A 26,833-nucleotide genomic window follows, 5' to 3' on the forward strand; every position below is an offset into this window, starting at 1 on the left:
TTCATGAACTAAAAAGAAAAGGAGTACTTGTGGCACCTTAGAGACTAACAAATTTATTAGAGCATAAGCTTTCGTGAGCTGCATCCAATGAAGTGAGCTCACGAAAGCTTATGCTCTAATAAATTTGTTAGTCTCTAAGGTGCCACAAGTACTCCTTTTCTTTTTGCGAATACAGACTAACACGGCTGCTACTCTGAAACCTGTGATTCATGAACTAATTTACTCTCACAGGCCCTCTGCGAGTTCAGGAAGATGTGCAACCCCGACACTCCTGATGGAGAATCTGAGGCTCCGAGCAGACTAATGACTCACTTCAAATTACACAGGAATCCTGAGACAACGCTGTCATAAATATAAAGGGAAGGGTAAACACCTTTAAAATCCCTCCTGGCCAGAGGAAAAAATCTTTTCACCTGTAAAGGGTAAAGAAGCTAGGATAACCTCGCTGCCACCTGACCACAATGACCAATGAGAAGACAAGATACTTTCAAAGCTGGAGGGAGGGAGAAACAAAGGGTCTGTCTGTGTGATGCTTTTGCCAGGAACAGAACAGGAATGGAGTCTTAGAACTTAGTTAGTAATCTAGCTAGATATGCGTTAGATTATGATTTCTTTAAATGGCTGACAAATTAGACTGTGATGAACAGAATGAATATTCTTGTCTTTGTGTCTTTCTTGTAACTTAAGCTTGTGCCGAGAGGGATTCTCTATGTTTTGAATCTAATTACCCTATAAGGTATTTACCATCCTGATTTTACAGGGGTGATTCTTTTTACCTTTTCTTATATTAAAATTCTTCTTGTAAGAAATTGAATGCTTTTTTCATTGTTCTTAAGATCCAAGGGTTTGGATCTGTGGTCACCTATGCAAATTGGTGAGGATTTTTATCAAGCCTTCCCGAGGCAGGGGGGTGCAAGGTTTTGGTGAGGATTTTGGGGGGGAAAGATGTTTCCAAACATCGTTTTCCCAATAAACCCCGGACGTTTGGTGGTGGCAGTGGAAGTCCAAGGGCAAAGGGTAAAAGAGTTTGTACCTCAGGGAAGTTTTAACCTCAGCTGGTAAAAGTAAGCTTAGGAGGGTTTCATGCAAGTCCCCACATCTGTACCCTAGAGTTCAGAGTCGGGAAGGAACCTTGACATGGTGGCAGAGCGGTGGAAGTAACTTGAAATCATTTTGAGATTTTTTGAACCAGAAGCAGAGATTTGAACAGGAATTTTTTTTTTCCTTTCGGCCGCTGGAAAGCAGGTTAAACTGAAAACAGTTAGAGTATTTTTTTTCTCTGCTTTGGGGAGAGAGCAGAGACAAAAGGGAATTGCCTTTTATGAGCTGGAGTTTTCTCTACCTAAAGGCAGGATAGATAACCTCCTGCAGGGAAATTTACAAGTCTGAAGATTTTTTTCCCCCTAAGAGCAACTAGAGGGGTTTTCTGCCTATTTGCCTGGAGCCAAAGGTATTAGGGTTTTTTTTAGGATTTCTCTGTAGGTTGACAATCACTATCAGAGAATATAAGTATCATATTCAGCACAGGAAAATTTTACAAGCCAAGTTTTTTTTTTTTCTGTTTTGGTTTTCTGTCTAACTCTTGGGTTTAAAGTTGTTAAAAAGAGAGAGGTTAGGATGACAGATTCCACGGTTCAACAAAAACTGGAATTAGCCAGATTTGAGGCTGAGGAAAAACAAAAGGAACATGAAAGACAGATAGAACTCCTGTGGAGAGAAAGGGAGGCAGCGAAAGAGGCAGAACACCAAGTGGTTGCCCACAGAAGAGCAATGGAGGCCAAGGACAAAGAAATGGAGGCAAGGGCCATAGAACTGGAGAAGAAGGAAAAAGAGAGGAAGCATGCACTGGAGATGGAGAAGGCAAAGGCTCAGCAGAATATACCAACAAATCCTAGCAATTCTTCTCCAGGTATCACTTCCCATCCCAGAAAGTTCCCAACCTACAAGGCAGGCGATGATACTGAGGCCTTCTTAGAAAACTTTGAAAGGGCCTGCCATGGGTACAGCATCTCTACAGACCAATACATGGTAGAGCTGAGGCCACAGCTCAGTGGACCCTGAGCTGAGGTGGCGGCTGAAATGCCTAGGGAACGCATGAACCAGTATGAACTGTTTAAAACCAAGGCAAGACTCAGAATGGGACTAACCCCTGAGCATTCCTGTCAGCGGTTCAGAGCCCTAAGGTGGAAACCAGACGTGTCATTTACCCAACATGCCTCCCACATTGTGAAACAGTGGGATGCCTGGATATCAGGAGCAAGTGTTAAATCTCCAGAAGATTTGCACTTCCTAATGCAAATGGAGCAATTCTTAGAGCGTGTTCCTGAGGAAATACAAAGATGCATCCTAGATGGGAAGCCCAAAACTGTAATTGATGCGGGGGAGATTGAAGCCAAATGGGTGGAGGTGACAGAGACAAAAAAACTGGTCGCAGTTAGAGCGGATACCAGAAGGGACAACCTCAGACCACACCCTTATATGGGGGGCTGCCCAAGGCCCCACCTACCCCACAAGGAACCCTCCAGCCACCTTATCCTCCCGCCACACCATTCTCCAGCAACTCACCTCGTCCCAGTGACCCGTCAGCTAGAGGATGTTTTAAATGTAACAAGTTGGGGCATGTGAAGTTCAACTGCCCCAAGAAACCCAACAGATTACAGTTCATTGCACCGGAATCACCCAGAGGTCCTCAGGCCCAGATACCTCCCAGATACCCTTGGAGCAGAGGGAAACTGTCAGTGTGGGAGGGAAGAAGGTCACCATGTGAAGGGACACCAGAGCACAAGTGTCAGCTATCCATGCTTCCTTAGTGGACCCCAATTTAATCAACCCAGACATCCAAGTGACGATTCAACCTTTCAAGTCCAACTCTTTCAATTTGCCTACAGCCAAGTTGCCTATCCAGTACAAGGGCTGGTGAGGAATGTGGACTTTTGCAGTTTATGATGATTATCCCATCCCCATGCTGTTGAGGGAAGACTTGGCCAATCATGTGAAGTCACCCAAGTGGGTGGGAATGGTCACCCGCAGCCAGACTAAACCAGCCATCACGCCTAGCGCTGTTCTGGAAACTTCTACCAGGATCCAGTTAAAGGTGATGGACCCGGACCCAGGCCAATGTCTGCAACAGCAGTAGTGGATCCAGTCCCAGAGACCCAGACAGAGCCAGTCCCAGAACCAGAACCAGCGGAACAACCAGCACCAGACCCATTGCCAGCACTGAATCCAGTACTTGCAACCCCAACCCCAGAGGGCCCCACTGAACCTGAACCGGCAGCAGCCGATAAACCTACACAAGAGGCTCAGCCGGAGCCTGAATCCCAACCTAGTGCACCAGCGGAGAGCAGTTCACAGTCAATGGAAACAGCCCCATCCCCTTCATCACTTCCAGAGGGACCAAGCATAGATCCACAATCCAATGAGGAACTGATGTCTCCAGCATCAAGGGAACAGTTCGAGGCTGAACAGGAAGTAGATGAAAGCCTCCAGAGAGCTTGGACGGCAGCACGGAGCAACCCACCGCCTCTTAGCTCTTCTAATCGATCCAGGTTTCTTGTAGAAAGAGGACTCTTATACTAGGAAACTCTTTCTGGTGGACACCAGGAAGACTGGCATCCTTAGAGACAGTTGGTAGTTCCAACTAAGTACCGGGTCAAGCTCTTGAGCTTAGCCCACGATCATCCTAGTGGCCATGCTGGGGTGAACAGGACCAAAGACCAGTTGGGGAGGTCATTCCACTGGGAGGGAATGGGCAAGGATGTTTCTACCTATGTCTGGTCTTGTGAAGTATGCCAAAGAGTGGGAAAACCCCAAGACCAGGTCAAAGCCTCTCTCCAGCCACTCCCCATCATTAAAGTTCCATTTCAAGGAGTAGCTGTGGATATTCTGGGTTCTTTTCCGAAAAAGACACCCAGAGGAAAGCAGTACATACTGACTTTCATGGAGTTTGCCACCTGATGGCCGGAAGCAGTAGCTCTAAGCAACACCAGGGCTAAAAGTGTGTGCTAGGCACTAGCAGACATTTTTGCCAGGGTAGGTTGGCCCTCTGACATCCTCATAGATGCAGGAACTAATTTCCTGGCAGGAACTATGGAAAGCCTTTGGGAAGCTCATGGGATAAATCACTTGCTTGCCACTCCTTACCAACATCAAACAAATGGCCTGGTGGAGAAGTTTAATGGAACTTTGGGGGCCATGATATGTAAATTCGTAAATGAGCACTCCAATGATTGGGACCTAGTGTTGCAGCAGTTGCTCATTGCCTACAGAGCTGTACCACATCCCAGTTTAGGGTTTTCACCATTTGAACTTGTATATGGCCGTGAGGTAAAGGGGCCATTACAGTTGGTGAAGCAGCAAGGGGAGGGATTACACCTTCTCCAGGAACTAACATTCTGGACTTTTTAACCAACCTACAAAACACCCTCCGAACCTCTCTAGCCCTTGCTAAAGAAAACCTACAGGATGCTCAAAAAGAGCAAAAAGCCTGGTATGATAAACATGCCAGAGAGCGTTCCTTCAAAGTAGGGGACCAGGTCAATGTCTTAAAGGCACTCCAGGCCCATAAAATGGAAGCATCGTGGGAAGGGCCATTCATGGTCCAGGAGCGCCTGGGAGCTGTTAATGACCTCATAGCATTCCCCACCTCCAACCGAAAGCCTAAGGTATACCATATTAATTCTCTAAAGCCCTCTTATTCCAGAGAATTAAGTTTGTCAGTTTACAGGCCAGGGAGGAGTTGACGCTGAGTGGCCTGAAGGTGTCTACTATGAAGGGAAAAGTGCTGGTGGCGTGGAAGAGGTGAACCTCTCCATGACCCTCGGGCGTATGCAGTGACAGCAGATCCAGGAGCTGTGCACTAGCTACGTGCTGACGCTCTCAGTCACCCCAGGGCTGACTGAACGGGCATACCACTCCATTGACACAAGTAATGCTCACCCAATTAAAATCCAACCTTACCGGGTGTGTCCTCAAGCGAAAACTGCTATAGAATGGGAGATCCAGAATATCTTACAGACGGGTGTAATCCGCCCCTCTGGCAGTGCATAGGCATCTCCACTGGTTCTAGTTCCCAAACCAGATGGGGAGATATGTTTTTGCATGGACTACCGTAAGCTAAATGCTGTAACTTGCCCAGACCACTATCCAATGCCATGCACAGATGAACTATTAGAGAAACTGGGACAGGCCCAGTTCATCTCTACCTTGGACTTAACCAAGGGGTACTGGCAGGTACCGCTAGATGAATCCGCCAAGGAAAGGTCAGCCTTCACCACACGTGTCGGGCTGTATGAATTTAATGTATTCCCTTTCGGGCTGCGGAATGCACCCGCCACCTTCCAAAGACTTGTAGATGGTCTCCTAGCAGGATTAGGAGAATATGCAGTTGCCTACCTTGACGATGTGGCCATATTTTCAGATTCCTGGGCAGAACACCTGGGACACCTACAAAAAGTCTTTGACCGCATAAGGGAGGCAGGACTAACTGTTAAGGCTCGGAAGTGTCAAATAGGCCTAAACAGAGTGACTTACCTTGGACACCAGGTGGGTCAAGGAACTATCAACCCCCTACAGGCTAAAGTGGATGCTATCCAAAAGTGGCCTGTCCCAAAGTCAAAGAAACAGGTTCAATCCTTCTTAGGCTTGGCCGGTTATTATAGACGATTTGTCCCGCAATACAGCCAGATCACTACCCCACTGACAGACCTAACCAAAAAGAAACAACCAAATGCCATTCAGTGGACCAAAGAGTGTCAGAAGGCCTTTAAACAACTTAAAGCGACACTCATGTCTGACCCTCTATTAAGGACCCCAGACTTTGACAAACCGTTCCTAGTCACCACAGATGCGTCCGAGCGAGCTGTGGGAGCAGTTTTAATGCAGGAAGGACCGGATCAAAAATTCCACCCTGTAGTGTTTCTCAGCAAAAAACTGTCTGAGAGGGAAAGCAACTGGTCAGTCAATGTAAAAGGATGTTACGCCATTGTCTACGCTCTGGAAAAGCTATGCCCATATGTTTGCGGACGGCGTTTCCATCTGCAAACCGACCATGCTGCGCTACGATGGCTTCATACCGCCACGGGAAATAACAAAAAACTTTTTCAGTGGAGTTTAGCTCTCCAAGATTTTGATTTCGACATCCAACACATCTCAGGAGCTTCTAACAAAGTGGCTGATGCACTCTCCCGTGAAAGCTTCCCAGAATCAACTGGTTAAAATCATCCTTGAGACGTGGAAAATATTGTTAGTCTTTATATACTTGGTAGTATATTTAGAGGTGCATGTGTCTTATTAACTCTGTTTTTTCCTAGAGCTCCAGGAAGAAATCCCAGCCAGCGTTTCACCCTAGCTGTGATTTGGGGGGCGTGTCATAAATAAAAAGGGAAGAGTAAACACCTTTAAAATCCCTCCTGGCCAGAAGAAAAATCCTTTCACCTGTAAAGGGTTAAGAAGCTAGGATAACCTTGCTGGCACCTGACCACAATGACCAATGAGGAGACAAGATACTTTCAAAGCTGGAGGGAGGGAGAAACAAAGGGTCTGTCTGTGTGATGCTTTTGCCAGGGACAGGACAGGAATGGAGTCTTAGAATTTAGTAGGTAATCTAACTAGATATGGGTTAGATTATGATTTCTTTAAATGGCTGAGAAATTAGACTGTGCTGAATAGAATGAATATTCTTGTCTTTGTGTCTTTCTTGTAACTTAAGCTTGTGCCGAGAGGGATTCTCTATGTTTTGAATCTAATTACCCTGTAAGGTATTTACCATCCTGATTTTACAGAGGTGATTCTTTTTACCTTTTCTTATATTACAATTCTTCTTGTAAGAAACTGAATGCTTTTTTCAGTTCTTAAGATCCAAGGGTTTGGGTCTGTGGTCACTTATGCAAATTGGTGAGGATTTTTATCAAGCCTTCCCCAGGCAGGGGGCGCAAGGTTTTGGTGAGGATTTTGGGGGGGAAAGATGTTTCCAAACATCGTTTTCCCAATAAACCCGGACGTTTGGTGGTGACAGTGAAAGTCCAAGGGCAAAGGGTAAAAGAGTTTGTACTTTGGGGAAGTTTTAACCTAAGCTGGTAAAAGTAAGCTTAGGAGGTTTTTACGCAGGTACCCACATCTGTACCCTAGAGTTCAAAGTGGGGAAGGAACCTTGACAAACGCCAAGAAAGGAGCCTGCATCTCCTGAGTCCAAAGCTAACACCTGTACTACGAGGCCATTCTTCCTTCTTTTGTTTGAGCTAGAATAGCAGTACATTGAAATACAAGGGATTTTCCCTCCCCCCCCATCAGTCTCCAATCTGCTGCTTCCTCATCCTGGAGGTTCTTGATTGCCACTGGGACACAAGCTTTCACCTGTTTGGAAGTCTGTGTTTTGCATCCAATGGAAAAGACCTTCCGGGAGGGGGGGAGGTGTTGGAGCTCTGCCTTAATATACCAGACACAACCAGCTTCTGTCCCCCAGTGAAGAGAAAGTGCTGTGTTTGCGCAAGGGCTCAGTATCAGTCTCTGCTAACAAGCGTGATGTACGCAAGGCCTTGTCTACACACAGCTTTTCACTGGCTTAACTGAAGGGGTGTTGCTTGAAATGGATTCATTCACACAGATGCAAGCCTGTAGTTTTCAGGCAGGGCTTTATAACCAAGGATCTCAATTCACTTTCCAAAGGAAGACAGTAGCAGCCCCATTTCTGAGATGGGGAGAGAGAGGTATAGAGCCGTGCTCAAACTCCCCCAACAGGCCAACACCTATGCTGGAAATGGAACCCAGGTCTCCTGAATCCAGTGCTGTACCCCCTAGGCAACACTGCCTCCCATATGAATGGCTCATTGCAGTTTCACTTACTCCATTTTTTTTTTCCTTTTTAAACCCACCAGGAGAGACAAAAGGGCCCTTGGGGACTTTACAATTCACTTTAATACAATTATTCCATGGATCATAAAAATGTAGAATCCATTTGCTTTTTAAAAAAATGCACCTGTAAAAGCCCATTCAAAGCTGGAGATTATTAATTGTCTCCCACCCTTTCAGGTTCCCTTCTGCAGTATCCACCTCCTCCCCGTTCCCCTATACCCCAGTTATCCTTCTCCAATGCCCCATTTCTGGCTCTGGTTGCCCCACCCCAGTCTATGTCCCTGCAAACTGTTGTAATCCTGCAGCATCAGTGTTGGGACAGACAGGTCGATGCCTTTTCCCCCTTCTTTTGGGTTTGACATGCACAAATACACTTTGGCCTCCAGGACAAACTGAGCCGTATGAGGCTAACCATGTGTATTTCTAAGCCTCTATATTATACCCTGTGATGCAGGGACACAATCTGAACTGGGATCCTCTCCCCAAACACAGTAAAGGGAGGATTTTTTCTCCAGGAACAGAGGCCGGTGGGAAAGTGAAGATGGGGGCCTCGTTATCGGCATCAAAAAATGCCACCCGCCCCTCTTCGCAGTCCAGATAAATCCCAATCGTCCTGGGCCGTTCAGCAAGGGAGAGGGGGATCTTGGGGGAGGTGAGAGCCAGGTACTGAGTCCCACATTGACCCACGGCCCAAATGCCCTCCTCCGGGTTAACATTGACCCGTCCCTTCCTCCTCACAGACTCTCTGGCCACCCCTACAGCCCAGGCTCCCCCGTCCTCCACCTCCACCTCCCAGTAATGCCTCCCCAAGGAGAAGCCCTCCAGGCCCAGCACGCAGCGAGAAGAATCAAATCTCTTGGGATTGTCAGGCATGTGTTGGCGTGTGTCTTCCCATCTCACGCTTTTCCCATCCTCAGACAGAACAAGGCGGGGGTGAGCCGTGTCTGGATCCAGAGTCACATCCGCTGCGGGGGACCAAGAGAGAATCAGAGCGTTAGGGGCAGAGCTCGGCCCTGGGGGCGGCTGGGACCATTTCTCACACACCCCAGCAGCCCCATCCTGGCTGGGACCCTCCCTGATTTCCTGCCTCTCTGTCCCGGATCTCAGCAAGCTGCCTCTGCTGGGGCTGAGCAGGGATTTCACCGCGATTCCCTTCCCCCAGGCACTAGAGGTGCTGTTACAGCTGCAGTTTTGGCTCCAGATTCTGCCTTTCTGTTTCCCACCCTGCCTCCCCACTCCTAGCCACAGAGCTGGGGAGAGTGGAGGCAGAACCGGCCTTAGAGGTGGTCGGGCTGGGCCACCGCCCAAGGCGTGGTATTCAAGGGGACGCTGTGCTGGTACCTACTACCCACTTACCTGCCGACAGCCAGTGCTTAATTTGTGCCGGGGCTGAGCCCCTGCACCTCTTTCAATACAAATTAAGCACTGAGGGGAGGCAGCGGGCCCTGGATGAGGGGGACCAGTGGGGGTGAGGGGCGATAGGGTGGTGGGGCACCTGTGGGGGACAGGGGCACCAAAATACAAGTTCGCTCAGGAATGGGTGGTGAATATCAAAGGCCAGGGGAGGCTAAGCCTCCCCTAACCTAGGCTGTGGCCCCACCCATGCTCCATCCCAAGGCCCTACCCATGTTCTCCTGAAGCCGGCAGGGAATCAGCTCGGACTGGCGGCCAGGGGCTGGGCCGGTGCAGCTGGGGCGCTCGGGGTTTCAGCAGTGCAGGGAGGGCTTGGGGCTCCAGCAGCGCAGGGCCCAGGGGCTAGCCTCCCCAAAGGGTGGGGTCCACCTGCCCCCCATGCACTCAGGCACCATTTTCCCTAAGGCCAGCCCTGGGTGGAGGGACACCAGCATCAGCAGCCTGGGTGGGTCCCTCAGCCAAGAGGCAAAAGCAGAGAAGAGGTAGAAGGAGAGAAGAGGATAGCCCGGGGGGTGCAGGGTTAAAGGAGGGATCAGGGGTGGTAGGTGAGGGTATTAGGGAGGATAGAACTGCCCACAGGAAAAAGAAACCTAGATAATACTTACGAATTATTTGTAAAGAAACATTTTCAAAAGTAAGTGTGTGTGAGAGAGAGAAAACACCTCCCACTTTTCAACCAACTCTCATCCTACAGTCTAGTCCCAAAGAATATCCTCTAATCCAGCATTTCCCATATTGAGAGGTCCGACCCAAAAGGGGATCGCAAGACTATTGTAGGGGGGGTCGCGAGAGCAGTGGCTGAGGCTCCCAGCTCTGAAGGCAGTGTTGTTGCCAGCAGCACCGCAGAAGTAAGGAAACCGTGGTATGGAGGGGGTCCTCACTTTTTGAGGGGGGTCGTCACAGCCTGAAATATTTTCAAAGGGGGCCCTAGCCAAAATAGGTTGAGAACCTCTGCTCTAGGCCCTTATAGAGTTCAGTAATGATATGATCATTGTTTACTCTTATTGTCTGGACTTTACATGAGCAGCTAATTGGCCCATCTCCTCCCACTGTCATATGTCAAATTCCCCTCTTCTCTGATCCCTTCTCCATACCTTGGAATTTCCTCAGAGTCTCCTTTAGCGCAATAGTTTTATGAGAGATGCTGCTGGGGGTTTTCTCCGGATCAGAAGAAACCTCCTCCGGTTGTGGGACCTTCCCCAGCTCACACCTGGATAGAAACAGACTCTTCTAATTCATTATTTAGTTTATTCCTTATTCTCCATTGTTTGTTCGCTGTTTTTAAAAAAATCATCTTTCCCCATGACTTTCATGCTAAGGAACCCTGCTGTCCTGATCGGACTTGGGTAAAACCCTGACCCTGGAGAAGTCCATGGCAAAATTTCTTTTGACATCATTGGGGCCAGGATTTCACCCCTGGACTGCCTTTGTATACCCCAGCCTCAAGGTATGTCTTCTCTACCAACATTAAAGTACGGCCGTGGCAGCCCTTTAACGTGGCTGTGTAACATTGCGGTTCCAGCTCCAGCTCTCTGCCAGCGCTGTAGGAAAACCACCTCCCCCCTCCCTCTGAGGGGCGTAGCTACCAGCGCTGGGAGTGCTGTAGCACTATCTACACTGCCACTTTAGAGCGCTGAAACTTGCATCACTCGGGGGGGGGGTGTTTTTTCACACCCCCGAGCGAGAAAGTTTCAGCGCTGTAAGGTGGCAGTGTAGACAAACCCTCAGTGGAAGCTTCCCTAACAGAGTTTTATTTTGTGCTTTATAGATGGACCAGCCAAAATCTATCTGAAACCACAGCCAATTTGATCTTTGGCTTTCCTGCTGCGATTAACCAATAATGGGCAAAAAATATGACGTCTGTGCCATACATCTTTGTGATGTGGCCATTTGAGCGCTTGGAAGCGGACTGAGAGAATGCCACAGCTCCAGCTTGTCTCATGCATCACCCAAAAATTATCAGATCGCCAAGAATTTTGCTCTCAGCCAATAGAGATATAAACACAGATAAGTGGAGATCATCAATTTTTTTAAAATGATCTTCTTGCTCTATATTCATGGCAGTCTTATTTCACTACAAAAGCCGCTGTATGTTTGGAAATTCACTCCACCTTTCCTCCAGGAGGAGGAAAGCACCTAGGTCTCCTCATTCGGAGGGACCTGCAAGGTAAAGCTTTCTGGAGCGTAGGACAGCTTGTCCTAGTCAAAGGGCAAGGAAGGAGGGATCCTTTCCCAGTGAGATGTATGGCAGGACAGGTACTGGCTTCCTCTTTTCCCCAGGGGTGCTCAACCCATGCTCTGCCCCAGGCCCTGCCCCACTCCATCCCTTCCCACAAGACCCCACCCCTCCCTGCCTCTTTCCACCCCGATCTGCCCCCTCTCTGGAGCACACCCCGTCCTCGCTCTGCCACCTCCTCCCTAGTGCCTCCTGCACGTCGCTGAACAACTGATCCGCAGCGGGCGGGAGGCGCTGGGAGGGAGGGGGAGGCGCTGATCAGCGGAGCCACCAGTGGGTGCTGAGCACCCACTATTTTTTTTCCGTGGGTGCTCTAGCCACAGAATCGGTGCCTATGGCATGGACTGTCCGTTACATTTTTTCCATTGCCTAGTGTAATGGAGCCCTATGGGTCTGTGGTTTGGGGCTCTTAAACACAACCTCAATCATAAGAACAGCATGGAAACTTGTGAGTGGAAGTGAGAAGGCGCCACGTACCTGCTCAAGGTGCTTCGGACATCCTAGAAGGAGAAGGGAGAGAAGGAACCTGAGTGAAATCAACGAGATGCAACACAAACCAATCTCGGTAGCCGTTTACATGATTTCAGGGTATGACCTTAGGGCTTTTCTTTGTACCTAACTGGTTAGTCCGTTGTGCCCCTGCCTTCGAGTGGGCTAGAAGAAAAGTAAATTGAAATCCACTCTTTAGGCCAGTGGTTAGGGTGTATACCTCTAAGGTGGGGAATCCCATCACATCTCTTCATCTCATCAGGCAGGGATTGAACCAGGATTTCCTACCTCCCGACTAAAGACCCTAATTACTAAGCTAAAGGTTACAAGGGCGAGTTGGCTCTGCCACCAGAGTGGCTTTGTTTGGCACTAGTTACGCACCTGACTCATTCTCACAAGAATGATTTAGGCACCAGAAGCCACCAGGCTCCAAGTGAGGGGTTCCCATTTGCGGATCACAAGCAAGAGCCAGGAGCCTCCCCTGCAGCCCGGATTTGGGCACCTCTCTTTGTAAGAGTGGTGGGGCTCGGGACACACCCCTCTCTTCGGCATCTCCCATCAGCCAGCTTCAGCAGCTCCTTGCCTGGCATTCTGGCTTTTTTGGCTCCTGTTCTTTGGTGCCTAGTTCTGCCTGTGCATTGTGGAGGGAGCCTGGGGGCCTAACGTTGTGGATCCCACTGTTGTCCTAGTGATTTTCTAGGGACCTGAAAGTTAGGCCTTGCAATGCCAAGACCCTTTGGGATCCAGGCTTCTTTGCCTCAGTCCCCCGCATCTGTAAAATGCAGGTAATAATCCTTCCCTAAGAAGAGGATCAATGCATTAATTTTGGGGAGGCATGTAGATCTGATGATCATGGGGGTCATTTGAGTACCTAGATAGATTATATTTGATTTAAAATACCCAGGTTCTCCAAACAATGAAACAAATAACAATACTAATGGTGAGAAACAGAACAAAATTATATTTGAGCTGCATAACCTGTGAGTTCTACTCTGGCATTTGACTCCTGGACTCCAAGGCTCTTGCGTATCAAGGATTCAGTATCTCACCTGCAAGAATTCACTCGCTGGCTGCTGGCACTTCCCCTCTAGCTCACTGATCATGTCATTTAGACAGGAAATCTCCTCCAAGAGTTTGGCAATGTTCTCATCCCTTCTCTTCTCAATCTCCTTGTCCAGCTCTTCCAGCCGGGCAAGCAGGAGTCGCTCTTGTTCCTCCAGGAACTGCCGCAACTGCTCAAATTCAGACAGAATCTTCAGCCTCTCAGTTTCTACCTGCTCCTGTAACGAGGAAGGGAAAAGGCAGGGCAGGGCCCACAGAGCCAGTCACCTGGGGCCAGAGCTTCAGCTGGTTTAACTCCATGAATGTCAAGGCAGCTCTGCCAATTCATGCCAGCTCCAGATGAGACCCTGGGTGCTCAATGGGGGTGGGGGGGCTGAGGGGGTATTTTACTGCAACCTTAAATAGCGCTTGAGAGAAACTTTCCCACAAAAATGTAAGAATGGCCAGATTGCATCAGACCAAAGGTCCATCTAGCCCAGTATCCTGTCTTCCAACAGTGGCCAGTGCCAGGTGCCCCAGAAGAAATGAGTAGAACAGGGGATCATCAAGTGATCCATCCCCTGTGGCCCTTTCCCAGCTTCTGGCAAACGGAGGTGAGGAGCACCATCCCTGCTCATCCTGGCTAATAGCCATTGATGGACCTGTCCTCCAGGAACTTATCTAGTTCCCAGTATTGTTCGGGGAAGGATTTTCCTACAGTTCCCTGCTGGCTCTAATCTGACTGGTGTGTCTATGCGCCTGACACGAGAGAGTCTGTGACCTTCCAGATAGTTCCCTGAAGGAGAAGTTAAGACAGGACCCTGAGATTATGTCCACACAGCAAAGAAAAACCTGCAGCTGACCTGTGCCAGCTGACTCGGGCTTGTGGGGCTCGGGCTGCAGCATAGGCACCGAATCCGTGGGTGCTCTATACCTACCAGGGGCCCGTCGATCAGCTCCTCCCCCTCTCACCCAGCGCTTCTCACGCACCAGTGATCAGTGGCATGCAGGACATGCTGGGGCGGGGTGGGGGAGATGGGAGGAGGGTGGGGTGCACTCGGGGAAGGGGGTGGAACAGGGCAGGGCCTTGGGGGAAGGGATGAAGTGAAGGCGGGGCATTGGGCAGATCTGGGGCTCAAGCACCCCCAGGGAAACCAGAAAGTCAGCGCCACTGAGCTGGGGGCTGTTTCATTGCTCTGTAGGCTTCTGGGCTCAGGCTAGAGCGTGAGCTGTGGGACCCTCCACTTCTCAGGGTCCTAGACCCCCACAGCCTGAGCCCTGCGAACCTGAGTCAGCTGGCACAGGCCAGCCACGGGTGTCTAGTTGCTGTGTAGACATACTCTGGATGACATTGGGAGTGAGAGAGGCTGGGGCAAGCAAACAAACAAAAAAGAAGGAAACAAAAAAGAACTCAACAGACAGCTTAACCCTCTAATACATTAACTCTGGAAATCCTGATAGTTGCTCCCAGAGATGCCCAAACATGTAGATATCTAGGGGCGCAAATAGGAACACCCAGAAATTCCCAGCCCATCCAAACACAGACACACAAGCCCAGACTGAGCCTGGACTCAGCAGGGATGAGGGGAGAACAGGCTCTTTCTGTATCTCCTGGGGAAGGCCACACAAGCTGCCTTGTGCCCCTGGAGCAGATGGGATGCTCCTGGCTGTTCAGGAGAGGGAAAGGAGGCGGCCAGGCCATGACTTCATGCCTGGTACTAGCCAGCCCAGGATCACGCACTGCATCTCTCCCCCTTCACATATCAGAGTCCAGGGGCATTTTCATCAACCCGAATGCAGGACACATAGTGTCTACCACAATCCAGCCAGCACAGACGGGACATCCCCAAAAGGGAACATAGAAACACAGGATCTCACTCAGTGACACATGATCACAGTATGAGACACAGCCTATCCCATCCCCCACACTACCAGAATGATATGCACCCTGGGAGGGACATGCACCTACATGTCCTTGATGGATAATAACAACCTGATACCTACCAGATGTTCCCAGATTCTTGCCTCTTTGGTCACTTTCAATCCCATCAGCTTTTCTCTCTCTTCCTTCAGAGTCTGTAATTGGATCTGGATTTTTTCCTGGCAAGGAAATAATGTTGGGTGTTCAACGTTTTTTCCTTTCTCCAAACTTTTTATGCACAAGATCGCTTTTTGAATTTAAGATCAACCCAGGATCTACCCCGCTCCTTTCCCAGGCCCCACGCTGCTCACTCCATTCCCCCTGCCTCCATTGCTCACTCGCTCTCCTCCACCCTCACTCACTTTCACCGGACTGGGGCAGGGGGTTGGAGTGTGGGAGGAGGCTCCAGGTTGAGCCTGGATTAGGGGGTTGGGGTGAGGGCTCTGGGAGGGAGTTTGGGTGCAGGGTGCGGGCTCAGGGCTGGGGCACAGGGTTGGGGTGTGGGAGGGAGTGCGGGGTCTGGGAGGGTGTTTGAATGCATGAGGGGACTGTGGGCTGGGGAAGGGGGGTGGGGTGCAGGAAGGGGTCCACGGTGGCTCCCAGTCAGCAGTGCACCGGGCCTAAGGGAGGCTCCCTGCCTGCCCTAGCCCCATACCGCTCTGGGAAGCAGCTGGCATGTCTCTGTGGCCTGGGGCGGGGGGGGGTAAAGAGGCAGGCGACTTCTTGCGCTGCCGATGGCCCCCCACCCGTGCCAACTCCGCAGCTCCCATTGACCGGGAACTGCGGCCAATGGGAGCTGCAGGGGCAGTCCTTGCAGGCGCGGGCAGCACACGGAGGCCCACTGCCCCCTCCCCCAAGGGGCCGCAGAGATATGCCAGCCACTTCTGGGAGCAGCGTGAGGCCAGGGCAGGCAGGGAGCCTGCTTAGACCCACTGCGCTGCTGGACTTTTAGCAACCAGAGATCGCGATCGACTGGCAGAGGCTCCAGGATCGACCAGCCGATTGTGATCTGCCAGTTGGTGACCATTGAGTTAGATCAAGGGAATAGTTCCATTGTCTTCAGTCAGACAACTCATGCTCTTAAAGTTAAGCTCATGTCTAAACGTTTTGCTGAATCAGGCCCTGTATTAGCTCCGTCAGTTTTATTCAGCTCCTGAGCAATGTCATTTTGAACAGAACTATAGGTAGCAAACGTTCAGCATCACTTTGATCCAACTCCCAGTCGTTTTTCGGCAAGAGGTTGAGAGCAGAGCTCATTAACATAAGTGTGTCATTTCCTGTCTTCTTAATGCTATGTGTGTGTATATCTATCTATATCTCTCTATATATATACATACACATACAGGAAATGAGGCATTCAGATTAAACTGGTGAGAAACCTAAATATGTGCAAGTCTAGAAATTCACAGTGGAAGATCCCATTCTATGTGATGCTTTACTTATTTAAACTCCTGCCTGTTACAATACGCTAGGCTTCCCTACCTTGTACTCCTGGGCAGCCTCCTCTATGGGAACCACGGTGTGAGATCTGTGAGCCTGGGACTCTCGGCAGATCACACAGATGGGGGCTTGATCCTCCTCACAGAACAATTTCAGGGTCTCCTGGTGTTTCTCACACACTCGCTCCCCTCCTGAGCCTTTGGCTGCCTGTAAACTCAGTCGCTTGGCTATTTCGATAATTTTCGCCAGCTCCCTGTTGGGTCTGAAGTTTCTCTGCTGCGCGGTTTCTCTGCACTGAGGGCAGGAGAAGTTGGTATCCGACTCCTCCCAGAAGTCAGTGATGCAGGCCCGGCAGAAGTTGTGCCCGCAGTGGATAGACACCGGGTCTTTGAAATACTCCAGACAGATAGAACAAGAAGCTTCATCCTGGAGACTCTGTACAGGGCTCTCTGCAGCCATGGCTCCCAGCGGGGGAAAGTGACAGGTTTCATTTCACTTTCCTGCCTTTAGACTGCAGCCGCAATTGGGTGTTTCTTCACTTAGGGTCTTTCTCATTGGCTGAGCTGAGGGGGAAGCCTGTTTGATTTTCAGCCCCTGGAGACTGTGCAGAGAAATGTAAAGCTCTCTGTGAAGGAACCAATATTGAATTCCCCCAGGCAAAGAGCAGTGCTGAACTGGGAGGAAGGTGATAGATCTCTTTTTCTTTAAGAGGAAAAACTCTGAGAGAATACTGTAGCTTTTTCAAAATTAAATACATAACATAGCCATTTAAACATAATGACAAATAGGCCCATTGGAGGCTGCTGTTTATGGTTTAATATAAGAAACTGACAAACATAAGTTAGGCCCTGATCCTGTTTATATACCAAGGCAAACTCCTTCCAAAACACGGCAAAGATGAAATGCACAGTTAAGGCTGTGCAAATAACCTAAGCTCTGCCCCTTCTATTTTATCTTCTACCAACCTTCCACCTCCTCTCCCACCATCCTTTCTGTGTCAGGTGAGAAAGGGCCCCTAATGAAGGTAGTTTTGAGCGGGACTTCAAAGTAAAATCTTAAACCTGCTCAGTCAATCAGCTGCATTTGCAAAGTTTACCTTGGGTGTTAAGGCTCGGAGACATTGCGATCTGTGCCCATAGGGGCACACAAAGTGGTAGTGCAACATTCAGTGATAATTAAGGCTACAATTTTTTCACAGAGGTCGCGGAAGTGACGGAATCTGTGACTTCCAGCAACCTCCATGAATTTAGCCCTGTTGGCTGGGAGCTGCATGGGCCCCCCCGCAGCTCCCTGTGGCCACAGGTGCCAGTGGGCCCCTGAAATTCTCAGCCACCATGGGCAGCAGGTCCGCAGCTCCTGGTCGCCGTTGGCAGCAGAGGTCCCCACAGCTCCCGGTGGACATGGGCGGCGAGAACCCCCTTGGAGCTCCAAGCTGCTGCAGGCAGTAGGACCTCTGCCACAGCTCTCAGCCTCCACAGGGGGCAGGGCACCCAGGAGCTCTAAGCCGCCGAGGACACCGGGGGTCCTTCAAAGCTCCTAGCCGCAGTGGCAGGGGTACCCCAGAGCTCCAGGTGGGGGGATCCTGGAGCTCCAAGACCCCATAGGCATTGGGGTCCTCCAGAATTTGGAGTGGCCCCTGCAGCTGCCTAACCTCTGCAGGCAGCGTGGGGACCCTGCAGCTGGGCTCCCCATTTTGTCAGGGATATTTTTAGTAAAAATCACAGACAGGTCAGAGGCTTCCGTGAATTTTTTTCATTGCCCGTGACCTGTCCACAACTTTTACTAAAAATATCATGACAAAATCTTAGCCTTAGTGATAATATATCAGACATTTGGGGAAAGCCAATGATCCCCCTTCCCCACATCTCCTGCCCTGAAGAATTATTGCAGAGGCCAGATAGCAGGAGCCGTGGGACTCACCACAACCCGCATGGACCCTAAGCGATGCCCAGGAAAGCAGGGATATCCATGTAATGTCCCGGGGACCCTGCACCATATTAGACCCCCAAGCCTGGAACCAATAGGGATCTCCCTTAGCTATGGCTGCCCACAGACAACAGATGGCGCGCTCAGTGGGAACGGTACCGTAACCTGGAGCTGTGTGTTCTCCACTGGGTAAATTCTAAAGGACACAGTGGAGCTGATAGGCATTCCCAGCCAGCTGGCCACAGCTCCACCTCGACCCCCTTGTGGCTTCAGTACCATGCGGAGGGGCCTCAACAGGACTGGGGAGAGCTGATGACACACAGGGTATGCTTACACTGCACACTAAGCCTGGGCTTTGACAGGTTTGCGCCCAAGCCCCCTTTCCGTCCACACACAAACCAGTGTGACTCGGATCAGTGCGTGTCATGGGCCCCAATAGGGGAATGGCTCAGAGCCCCAATCCTGCGGTGGCTCTGGTCCAAGCCTTGTCATGGTGCAGTGTGGACACAGCTCAAGCCGCAGACCTGAGTCAGAGGAGACCTGGGTTTACAAGGCAGTGTAAACAGACCTTCAGTGGCCCATGGACTTTCCCAATTGAAACAAACGTCTCCTCTCCTGGCAGGGAATGGCCTTTGCCCAGCAGGGAATGTAAATCCTTCTCCAAACCCAGCGCCTGACCCCTAGCTCCTCTGCTGCTGCCGGCTCAAACTGAGGGCTTTTTATTTATTATTTATTAACTACAGCACGTGAACGTGGGAGATTCTTGCTCGGCCCCGTCTCCTAATGGGGAGGACACAATCCTTTCCGCTGAGCGGTAGGGAGTTTCTGGGGTAACTGCCGTGGGCAGCGGGTATTAAAGACCAGGGCAGGCTAAGCCTCCCCGACCCAGGCTGTGGCCCCATCCATGTTCCCCTGGGAGTCCCACCCTCCCTCTCCCTCTATCCAGAAGCTGGCGGGGGCTCAGCTCCAGCCAGCAGCCTGGAGCTCAGGTCCACCGATGGCCAGGGCAGCACTTAGGCCAGCCCAGGAAGGGGATCAGCTTAGTGACCCAGCCAGGTGTTCAGGTGGGGCTGGCAGCTCAGCTGGGTGCTGTGGCCAGCCTGGTGCTTGGGGGCATTGGCAGCTTACTCGGGGGCTGAGGCAGCTGGGCCGGGCTCCTCTGGTCGCAGGGGGGGCATCTCGGGGCTCAGGCTGCGGGGGGCTTGGCCTCAAGGGGTGGGTCCGGTGGGCTAGCCTCCCCAAATGGGGGGTTCACCCGCCACCCCGGTAATTGCTTTGGCCTCTTTAATATTGGTAGATAAAATCAGGATGCAGAACCCAGCCCCACCCCAGAGCCTGCACCCCCAACCGGAGTCCTTACCCCCCACACACACCCCAACCCTGCCCTAGCCTGGAGCCCCCTCCTGCACCCCAAACCCCTAATTTCTGGCCCCACCAAAAAGCCTGCCCAGCCCAGAGCCCATAACCCCCTGCATCCCAACCCTCTGCTCTAGCCCAGAGCCCTCCGCCTCAGCCCAAACCCCTCATCCCCAGCCCCACCCCAGAGCCCAAACCCCCAGCCGAAGCCTTCACCCCCCTCCCACATCCCAACCCAACCCCCTGCCCCAGCCCAGTGAAAGTGAGTGAGGGTGATAGAGAGCAAGCAACAGAGGGAGGGGGGATGGAGCAAGCGGGGACAGGGCCTCGGAGAAGGGGCAGGGCAGGGGTGTTTGGTTTTGTGCGATTAGAAAGTTGGTAACCCTAGTCACGCAGAACAAGCCCCACACTCCTCCAAGGTAGTTTGGGACTTTTCTTCCATTGATTTCAATGGGAGTTAGGGGCCTGAATACCTTTAAAAATCTAAGACAGCCCTGCCCTAAAGAGCTTCCAGGCTAATTCAGAGCCGGGATAAGAACATAAGAGCGGCCAGAGTGGGTCAGACCAAAGGTCCATCCAGTGTCCTGTCTTCCGACAGTGGCCAGTGCCAGCTGCCCCAGAGGGAATGAACAGAACAGGTGATCATCAAGTGATCCATCCCCTGACGTTCTCCTAAAGTGTGGGAAAACGTTCTCCTAAAGTGTGGGAAAACGGTTTTCAACAGCTGCGTGGAATTCTGGGGACCCGTCACAACCCAAACTGTATGTTAACCACGTTCATCTCCCCAGACATGTAAAATTGAGAAGAGAAACCTGCAGGGTCAGTCTTACAGGGGGGGGCGACCATCCAGGGTGGCCGTGGTCAAGAGGCACAGAGCAGGGCAGGCCTGGAGTGCCAGGCTGTGGAAGGGAGCTTGGGGCAATGGGGCTGAGGAGGCAGTGAGGCCTAGGGGCGATAGGGGGAGGAAGCCGGGAAGGCAGCGGGGGCCGGGGCGATGGGGGGATGGACGGAGAGCCCAGGGAGGCAGTGGGGGCTCAGGGGGGGATGGGTGGGGAGGCAGCAGGGCCCGAGTCCCCACCCACCCGCCACTCCTCTCCGCCTCCTCCCCCGAGGCCCCGCCCACCCGCCATTCACTCCTCTGAAGGAGCAAGTGGCAGGCGGGGGAGGCCCTGGGGGAAGAGGTGGAGCGAGGGCAGGACCTCGGGGGCAGAGCAGAGGCCAGGCGTTGACGCCGCCCACATACACACACTTCTAGGGAGCTTCATTTCCGGTGCTCCAAAGGCAGAGGGCCGGTGCACCCCCGAAGGGACGTGGCCCGCGCCACACCCACGGCATTTGCCCTCCTGCATGACCAGCTTTTTTGGGGGAGGCACAGCTGGTAACTGACAGGACACGGCTTCTCTGCTACTGCTGCCGAGCAGAGCTGTGACCATGGGCAGGGCAATCACTGGCTGGTGGTGGGGGGCAATAGCCCATTGCTGCCCCTGGGAGCAGGGTGGGATCCCTGGGGAGTTGGGAGAGCTGGTGCTGGAAGGGAGCACTGCTAGGGCTAAGGTCCCATCCTCCCTGCCTGACCAGCTTCAGGGTCGCTTAGCTCCCTGTCACGGTGCTCAGGGGCGGCGGGGAGATGCTGCTCTCCCATTAGGAGATGGGCGAGGCCCTGCCGCTGGCTCCTGGCACTGGGTGGATTTTACAGCTGGAGTGGGGAGTCCCCACCCCGAGCCCAGGCTGTTGCGTGAACTGCCCCAGCCAGGAGCGGCCCTGGGTGGGGTGTTATTGGGGGATGCGTTTCGCACACACACCCTCTGCCCACTGGGGGGGAAATTGCTACAGCCCTTCAACGGATCCATGCACCGCCCCCCACCCGCCGCGGCCAGCTGGATAATACCATGTTGTAGCCATTTCGCCCCACTGGGGCTGGATTCGCTGGCCTCCGAACCGGCTGCTTTGTTCCAAAATCACTTCCCGCCACTCGGAGCCTCTGCCTGCCAGTTTGCCTCTTCTGTTGCCCGCGCAAATATGGGGGGCTTTGCCTGGCATCCTCTCACGGGACCTTCCCATCTCTGCAGCCTATCACCAGCCTGCCTCTCCTCAGGGCACTGTTGCTGACTCACTGTAGAGCTTCAGTCTGCGCTCTGGTCCTCGGTGCTTCTTGGTGCTTTCTGCACAGCTGACGGGCTGGTGAGAGTGTTCCTGTGAAACCCCTGCATGAAACAACCCAGATGGGCCGAGCTTTTTGTGCACTAAGGCCTCTTTTCAACTTCACCCCTCTGGCTGCGTGAAGGGGCCTTAAAGTGGGCAATCACTGACCCAGTGGCTGGTCACTGCATGGGCCAACAGGGAGCCCATGAGCCCAGGAAGCACAGAGCCACCCAGCCCTGCTCTGCCCCCAGTTCCGCTCCGGCCCGGGCCCCCCAGGCCCTGCCACCGAGACACTAAAAGTCCACTTACTAACTGGCCTCTGCCACCAGGGGGTGGGAAGACCAGCAGCTGCTGCTGAAGCCTGGAGGAGCACACAGAGACAGCTGGAGGCTCCATCATCCTGCCCTGAGCATGGCTCCCCCTCCCTGTCCCAGTCATCCCCAACCCCTGGAATGGAGCTCCCCCTCCCGCATCCTGCCCCATCACCCCCCCCACCCCAGCTCCAGGCAGAGCTCAGACCAGATATGGGGGGCGCAAGTGAAAAAGTTTGGGGACCACCGCTTTAGGAAGATGGATCACAGGGCCTTAGATAAAGGACCCCAACTGCAGAATTTTGTGCCACCAAGGCTGATGCCCAGGCCCCTTCCCAGCATGGGGGAGGGGGGCGGGGGGGAGAGTCGGAAGGAGCCACGTGCCTGCTCAAGGCGCTTCCAGTGTCCTAAGAGGGAGGAAGAGAAAAGGAAGCTCATTCCCAAGCTGATAAAAGCGAACAAACGGTGACCATTTACACACGGCACCACACAACCACCGGGATGTTCACTGAGCTGCAGCCAGCTCGTCCCTTTGAAGCACAACTCAGTGGCAATACAATACCACCACCTCTGTTTTGCAGCGGTGCACGTACACAAAGGGTGAGCAATTGGCCTGCACTACAATGCCAACATAGGTATGCCGGTGGCGTCAGGGTTGGCACATCTGCCTTCTAGCAATGCCCTGACTTACAGACGCTGACTTTCTCATTTCCCCAGGGATGCTTGACCCCCAATCTGCTGCAGGCCCCACCCCCACCCCTTCACCCACGGCTCCGTCCCGCCTCACCTCTTCCCGCCCCTCCTCTTCCCATTCTGTTCTGCCCCCTGCCCCAAACGCGCCCCGCCCTCACTCTGCCACTTCCCACCCCACCTCTTCCCACCCTGTTCTGCCCCCTCTCCCTGAATGCACCTGCCTTTTCCTGCTCCTCCCCCTCCCCCCCCCCCAGTGTCTTCTGCACACTGTGGAACATCTAATCACTGGTACATCTAATCAGTGGCGGGCAGGAGGCACTGGGGGCAGGAGGGGGACACGCTAATTGTGGGGGCTCTCCAGTGGGTGCTGACCACCCACTTTTTTTTTCCCTGGGTGCTCCATCCCCAGAGCACCCATGGAGTTGGCGCCCGTGCCCCGAGTTCTTTTTGTGTCCAACACAGAGTGGGAGAGGAAGGCTTCAAAGCAAAGAATTTAAAATATCCATAATCATACCCCTCTCCTAGGACCTTGCCACCCTGACAAATCGCAGCTGGAAAATGAACGAAAATAATGACCCTATAAAGCCATGGAAAACAAAGGAGAGTTTATATTTAACCACCTATAGTGAGATCTATGAAGTTTCAGTCCTGGGTGGCTCCTGGCTCTAACCTTCTACCCCTTCTCTATATTTCCCTGCAAAGATCTGAGGTCTCACCTGCAGGAACAAACTCCCCAGCTGCCAGCACTTCCCCTCCATCTCGCTGATCGACTCACTGGGATGGGAAATCTCCTCCCAGAGCGAGGTGATATTTTCCTCCTGTCTCTTTAGGCGATTTCCTCCTTCAGCTCCGCGGGCTTGGCCAGCAAGGGTCGCTCTTGTTCCTCAAGAAAGTGGTGCAGGTGCTGAAACAGAGCCACACTCAGCTGTCTCTTGGCCTTGATCAGTTCCTGTAGCAAAGAGGAGCAAAAACAGGCAAAAGGACCGTTCAAAAAGCCAGGGTGGATGAAAGTTGTCATTAAAAAATTAATTTCACATGATTTTTCATTTTGCAGTTGCTGGTTCTTTCCTTTCTTCCCATTTAAACCTGTTAAATTGCTAACCACGATGTGTTGGGCCTGTTTGTTTAGCTTCCAAATTGTTCCTAGAGTTTCAGATTTTAGAGAAAAAAGAAAAGGAGTACTTGTGGCACCTTAGAGACTAACAAATTTATTAGAGCATAAGCTTTCGTGAGCTATAGCTCACTTCATCGTATGCTCACGAAAGCTTATGCTCTAATAAATTTGTTAGTCTCTAAGGTGCCACGAGTACTCCTTTTCTTTTTGCGAATACAGACTAACACGGCTGCTACTCTGAAACCAGATTTTAGAGAGAGGTTTTTCCTAGAAGGACATTTCACAGTTAACATAACACGGAGCCCAGGGCCTCCTTTACATCCTTACAGGGAGAGCAACAAACTCAACCACAAAGTGGATAAGCAAGTTTACAACCAGCAAACACCACCTTCCAGGGGACTGAAACGCCTACAGTCAACAAAGCTAAAGCAAGCAGAGAAGGCTACGCTTCTCCTCCCAGGTGAGGGAGAGAGGCACCAGTTGTCTCTCTCCCTCCCTTCCCATGCAGGGGGAGGGGAAGAAAGGTACTTTGGGGCAAAAGAAGAAAGAGTACATGATGGAGAGAATGGGGACCCTGGTGTGTGGGGAGAGGTGCAACCAGAATTCCTGGTGGGGGGGGGGCGTTAGGGGACCCTGACATTGGGGGAAGGGTGAATGGGGGTACACCTAGAGCTGCTGGCATGGGGGAGATTGGGGGAGTTGCAGGGAGTCCCTGAAATAGAGGGGGACAGGAGAGTGGCCCCTGGAGGGTGGGGGTGGAGAGATGCAAGGAACCTCTGCTGTGTGCCACGAGCTTTGGACAGAAGCCACAACATTTTATTATAAATTTAATCTTAAATTCCAGTATCCCCCATTTGAAGATTAGGTTTGCCAAGCCACAGCCTGATGATTGTAAAATAAAATAATAATTTCCTGGTAGAATCTGTCAACCTTAAGCAATGCTGTTTTGTTAGGGGTGCTGTATCTGGGGAACCAGCAGAAATAACCTTACATATGGACTACGGCCCCTGTCCTGCAGCCCCATAAGACCAGAATGGATAAAAATCAATTATTTTTTTTAATAAAGAGGAAAAATGGATTTTAATTTAAACTGGATTTTTTTTATTTTGTTAGTTTAAGTATAATATTTTTTAAAGAAATCTGTATTTAATACAAAACATATTAAAGCCTAAACTTATTGTAATTTAGTTGTAAATGTGAAACGAGTGTCAACAAGAGAAGTTTATGTAGGGTTGTTTTGTTTTAATAGAAATAAATTGTTTGGTGTGTTTAACTAAGTTTCAGTTACCTTCCTAATGCAGGTTTCAGAGTAGCAGCCGTCTTAGTCTGTATTCACAAAAAGAAAAGCAGTACTTGTGGCACCTTAGAGACTAACAAATTTATTAGAGCATAAGCTTTCGTGAGCTGCTACAGCTCACGAAAGCTTATGCTCTAATAAATTTGTTAGTCTCTAAGGTGCCACAAGTACTGCTTTTCTTCTTCCTAATGCAGCTTGACAAACAACATGTGAACAAAAAGTTAATTAGTTAGTAAATAAACAATATATCAGTCTCCATTTTCTAACACACTACAAATGTACAATTCATAAGAAGCTGAAAATATTTAGCTATGCAATTGCTAAATGAATGTACATAGAGTGCACCCTCTTAGGTAGCAAAAAAAGGTACCAAATCTAGTGCAAAGGCTCTATTGAGTTGTAAATCTACATGTTTTAGTGGTAATCTCAACCAGTGAGAATGCCTCTTTCTTCCAAAAATAAAGTACTAAAGGAAAAGTTGATTCAAAGGGATGGTTTAAAGCCAAGTTTCCCACTTGGTGATTTGAATCAATCCACCCTATATGAGACACACCAGATTTCAGCACAATCGGAGGAAGCAGGGAGGTTTCAGAGCCCATAGAAAAGACTATGAGCTTCTCCAAACTCCAGGTTGCCTGTAGTACAGCTGAGTGGCTGCTATTATCCTGGGACTGGCCAACACACACAACAATGACTCTAGACCAACGGTTTTCTATCAGGGGTACATATACCCCTGGGGGTGTGCAAAGGTCTTCCAGGGGGTATGTCAACTCATCTAGATATTTGCCTTAGTTTTGTAATAGGGCGGAGGAGGGATAGCTCAGTGGTTTGCATGTTGGCCTGCTAAACCCAGGGTTGTGAGTTCAATCCTTGAGAGGCCATTTAGGGATCTGGGGCAAAAATTGGGGATTGATCCTGCTTTAAACAGGGGGTTAGACTAGATGACCTCCTGAGGACCTTTCCAACCCTGATAGCTGATGAACAGGCTACATAAAAAGCACCAGCAAAGTCAATACAAACTAAAAGTTCATGCCAACAATGACTTGTTTATACTGCTCTGTATATTACATCAGTGTTCCTTAACCTGGGGTCACCATTTATTTTATAATTATATAAGTAAACATGAGAAAGGAAGCAATTTTCCAGTAAGAGCATGCTGTGACACTTTTGTATTTTTATGTCTGATTTTGTAAGCTAGTTGTTTTTCAGGGAGGTGAAACTTGGGGGTAGGCAAGACAAATCAGACTCCTGAAAAGGGTACGGTAGTCTGGAAAGGTTGAGAATCACTACTCCAGACTAATACTCACCCCCCCCCCATGGGAAGGGAGGCAAAACAAAGGCCCTACACCCTGGACTGCCCAGAGGGGAGTTCACCACACCCCCCTTGGTGCTGTAGCTGGCTGCCCATGGCTGCTACAGATTGGACCTAGCCCCAGTGCAGGGGCAGGCACAGCCTACAGAGGGCCATACGCCCACATGTACAATCCCAACAGGTGACACGTGCTCACAGAGACACACACGCAATCCCCAGACAGTCTGAGGGTGACACTCACACAGGGAGAGAGCCCCCAGCACCCATGTCCCTGTTGGGTCACAACAATGG

The 26,833-nt window shown here is 51.1% G+C and overlaps 1 protein-coding gene across 1 annotated transcript; it reads right to left on the minus strand.

The window, feature by feature from the left end:
* Nucleotides 1-7,191: 7,191 nt before the first annotated feature.
* LOC119843174 (E3 ubiquitin-protein ligase TRIM39-like) lies at nucleotides 7,192-16,876 on the minus strand. The gene is made up of 6 exons (XM_038372163.2): nucleotides 16,434-16,876; nucleotides 15,035-15,130; nucleotides 13,039-13,269; nucleotides 11,978-12,000; nucleotides 10,359-10,474; nucleotides 7,192-8,816 (listed from the first exon to the last, which is right to left on the minus strand). Exons 1-6 carry the CDS (start codon nucleotides 16,848-16,850, stop codon nucleotides 8,275-8,277), a joined length of 1,425 nt encoding a protein of 474 aa, XP_038228091.1. The 5' UTR covers nucleotides 16,851-16,876; the 3' UTR covers nucleotides 7,192-8,274.
* Nucleotides 16,877-26,833: the final 9,957 nt, after the last annotated feature.

The sequence above is a fragment of the Dermochelys coriacea genome, chromosome 14, assembly GCF_009764565.3.
Source record: "Dermochelys coriacea isolate rDerCor1 chromosome 14, rDerCor1.pri.v4, whole genome shotgun sequence".
Classification (NCBI taxonomy): Eukaryota; Metazoa; Chordata; order Testudines; family Dermochelyidae; genus Dermochelys; species Dermochelys coriacea.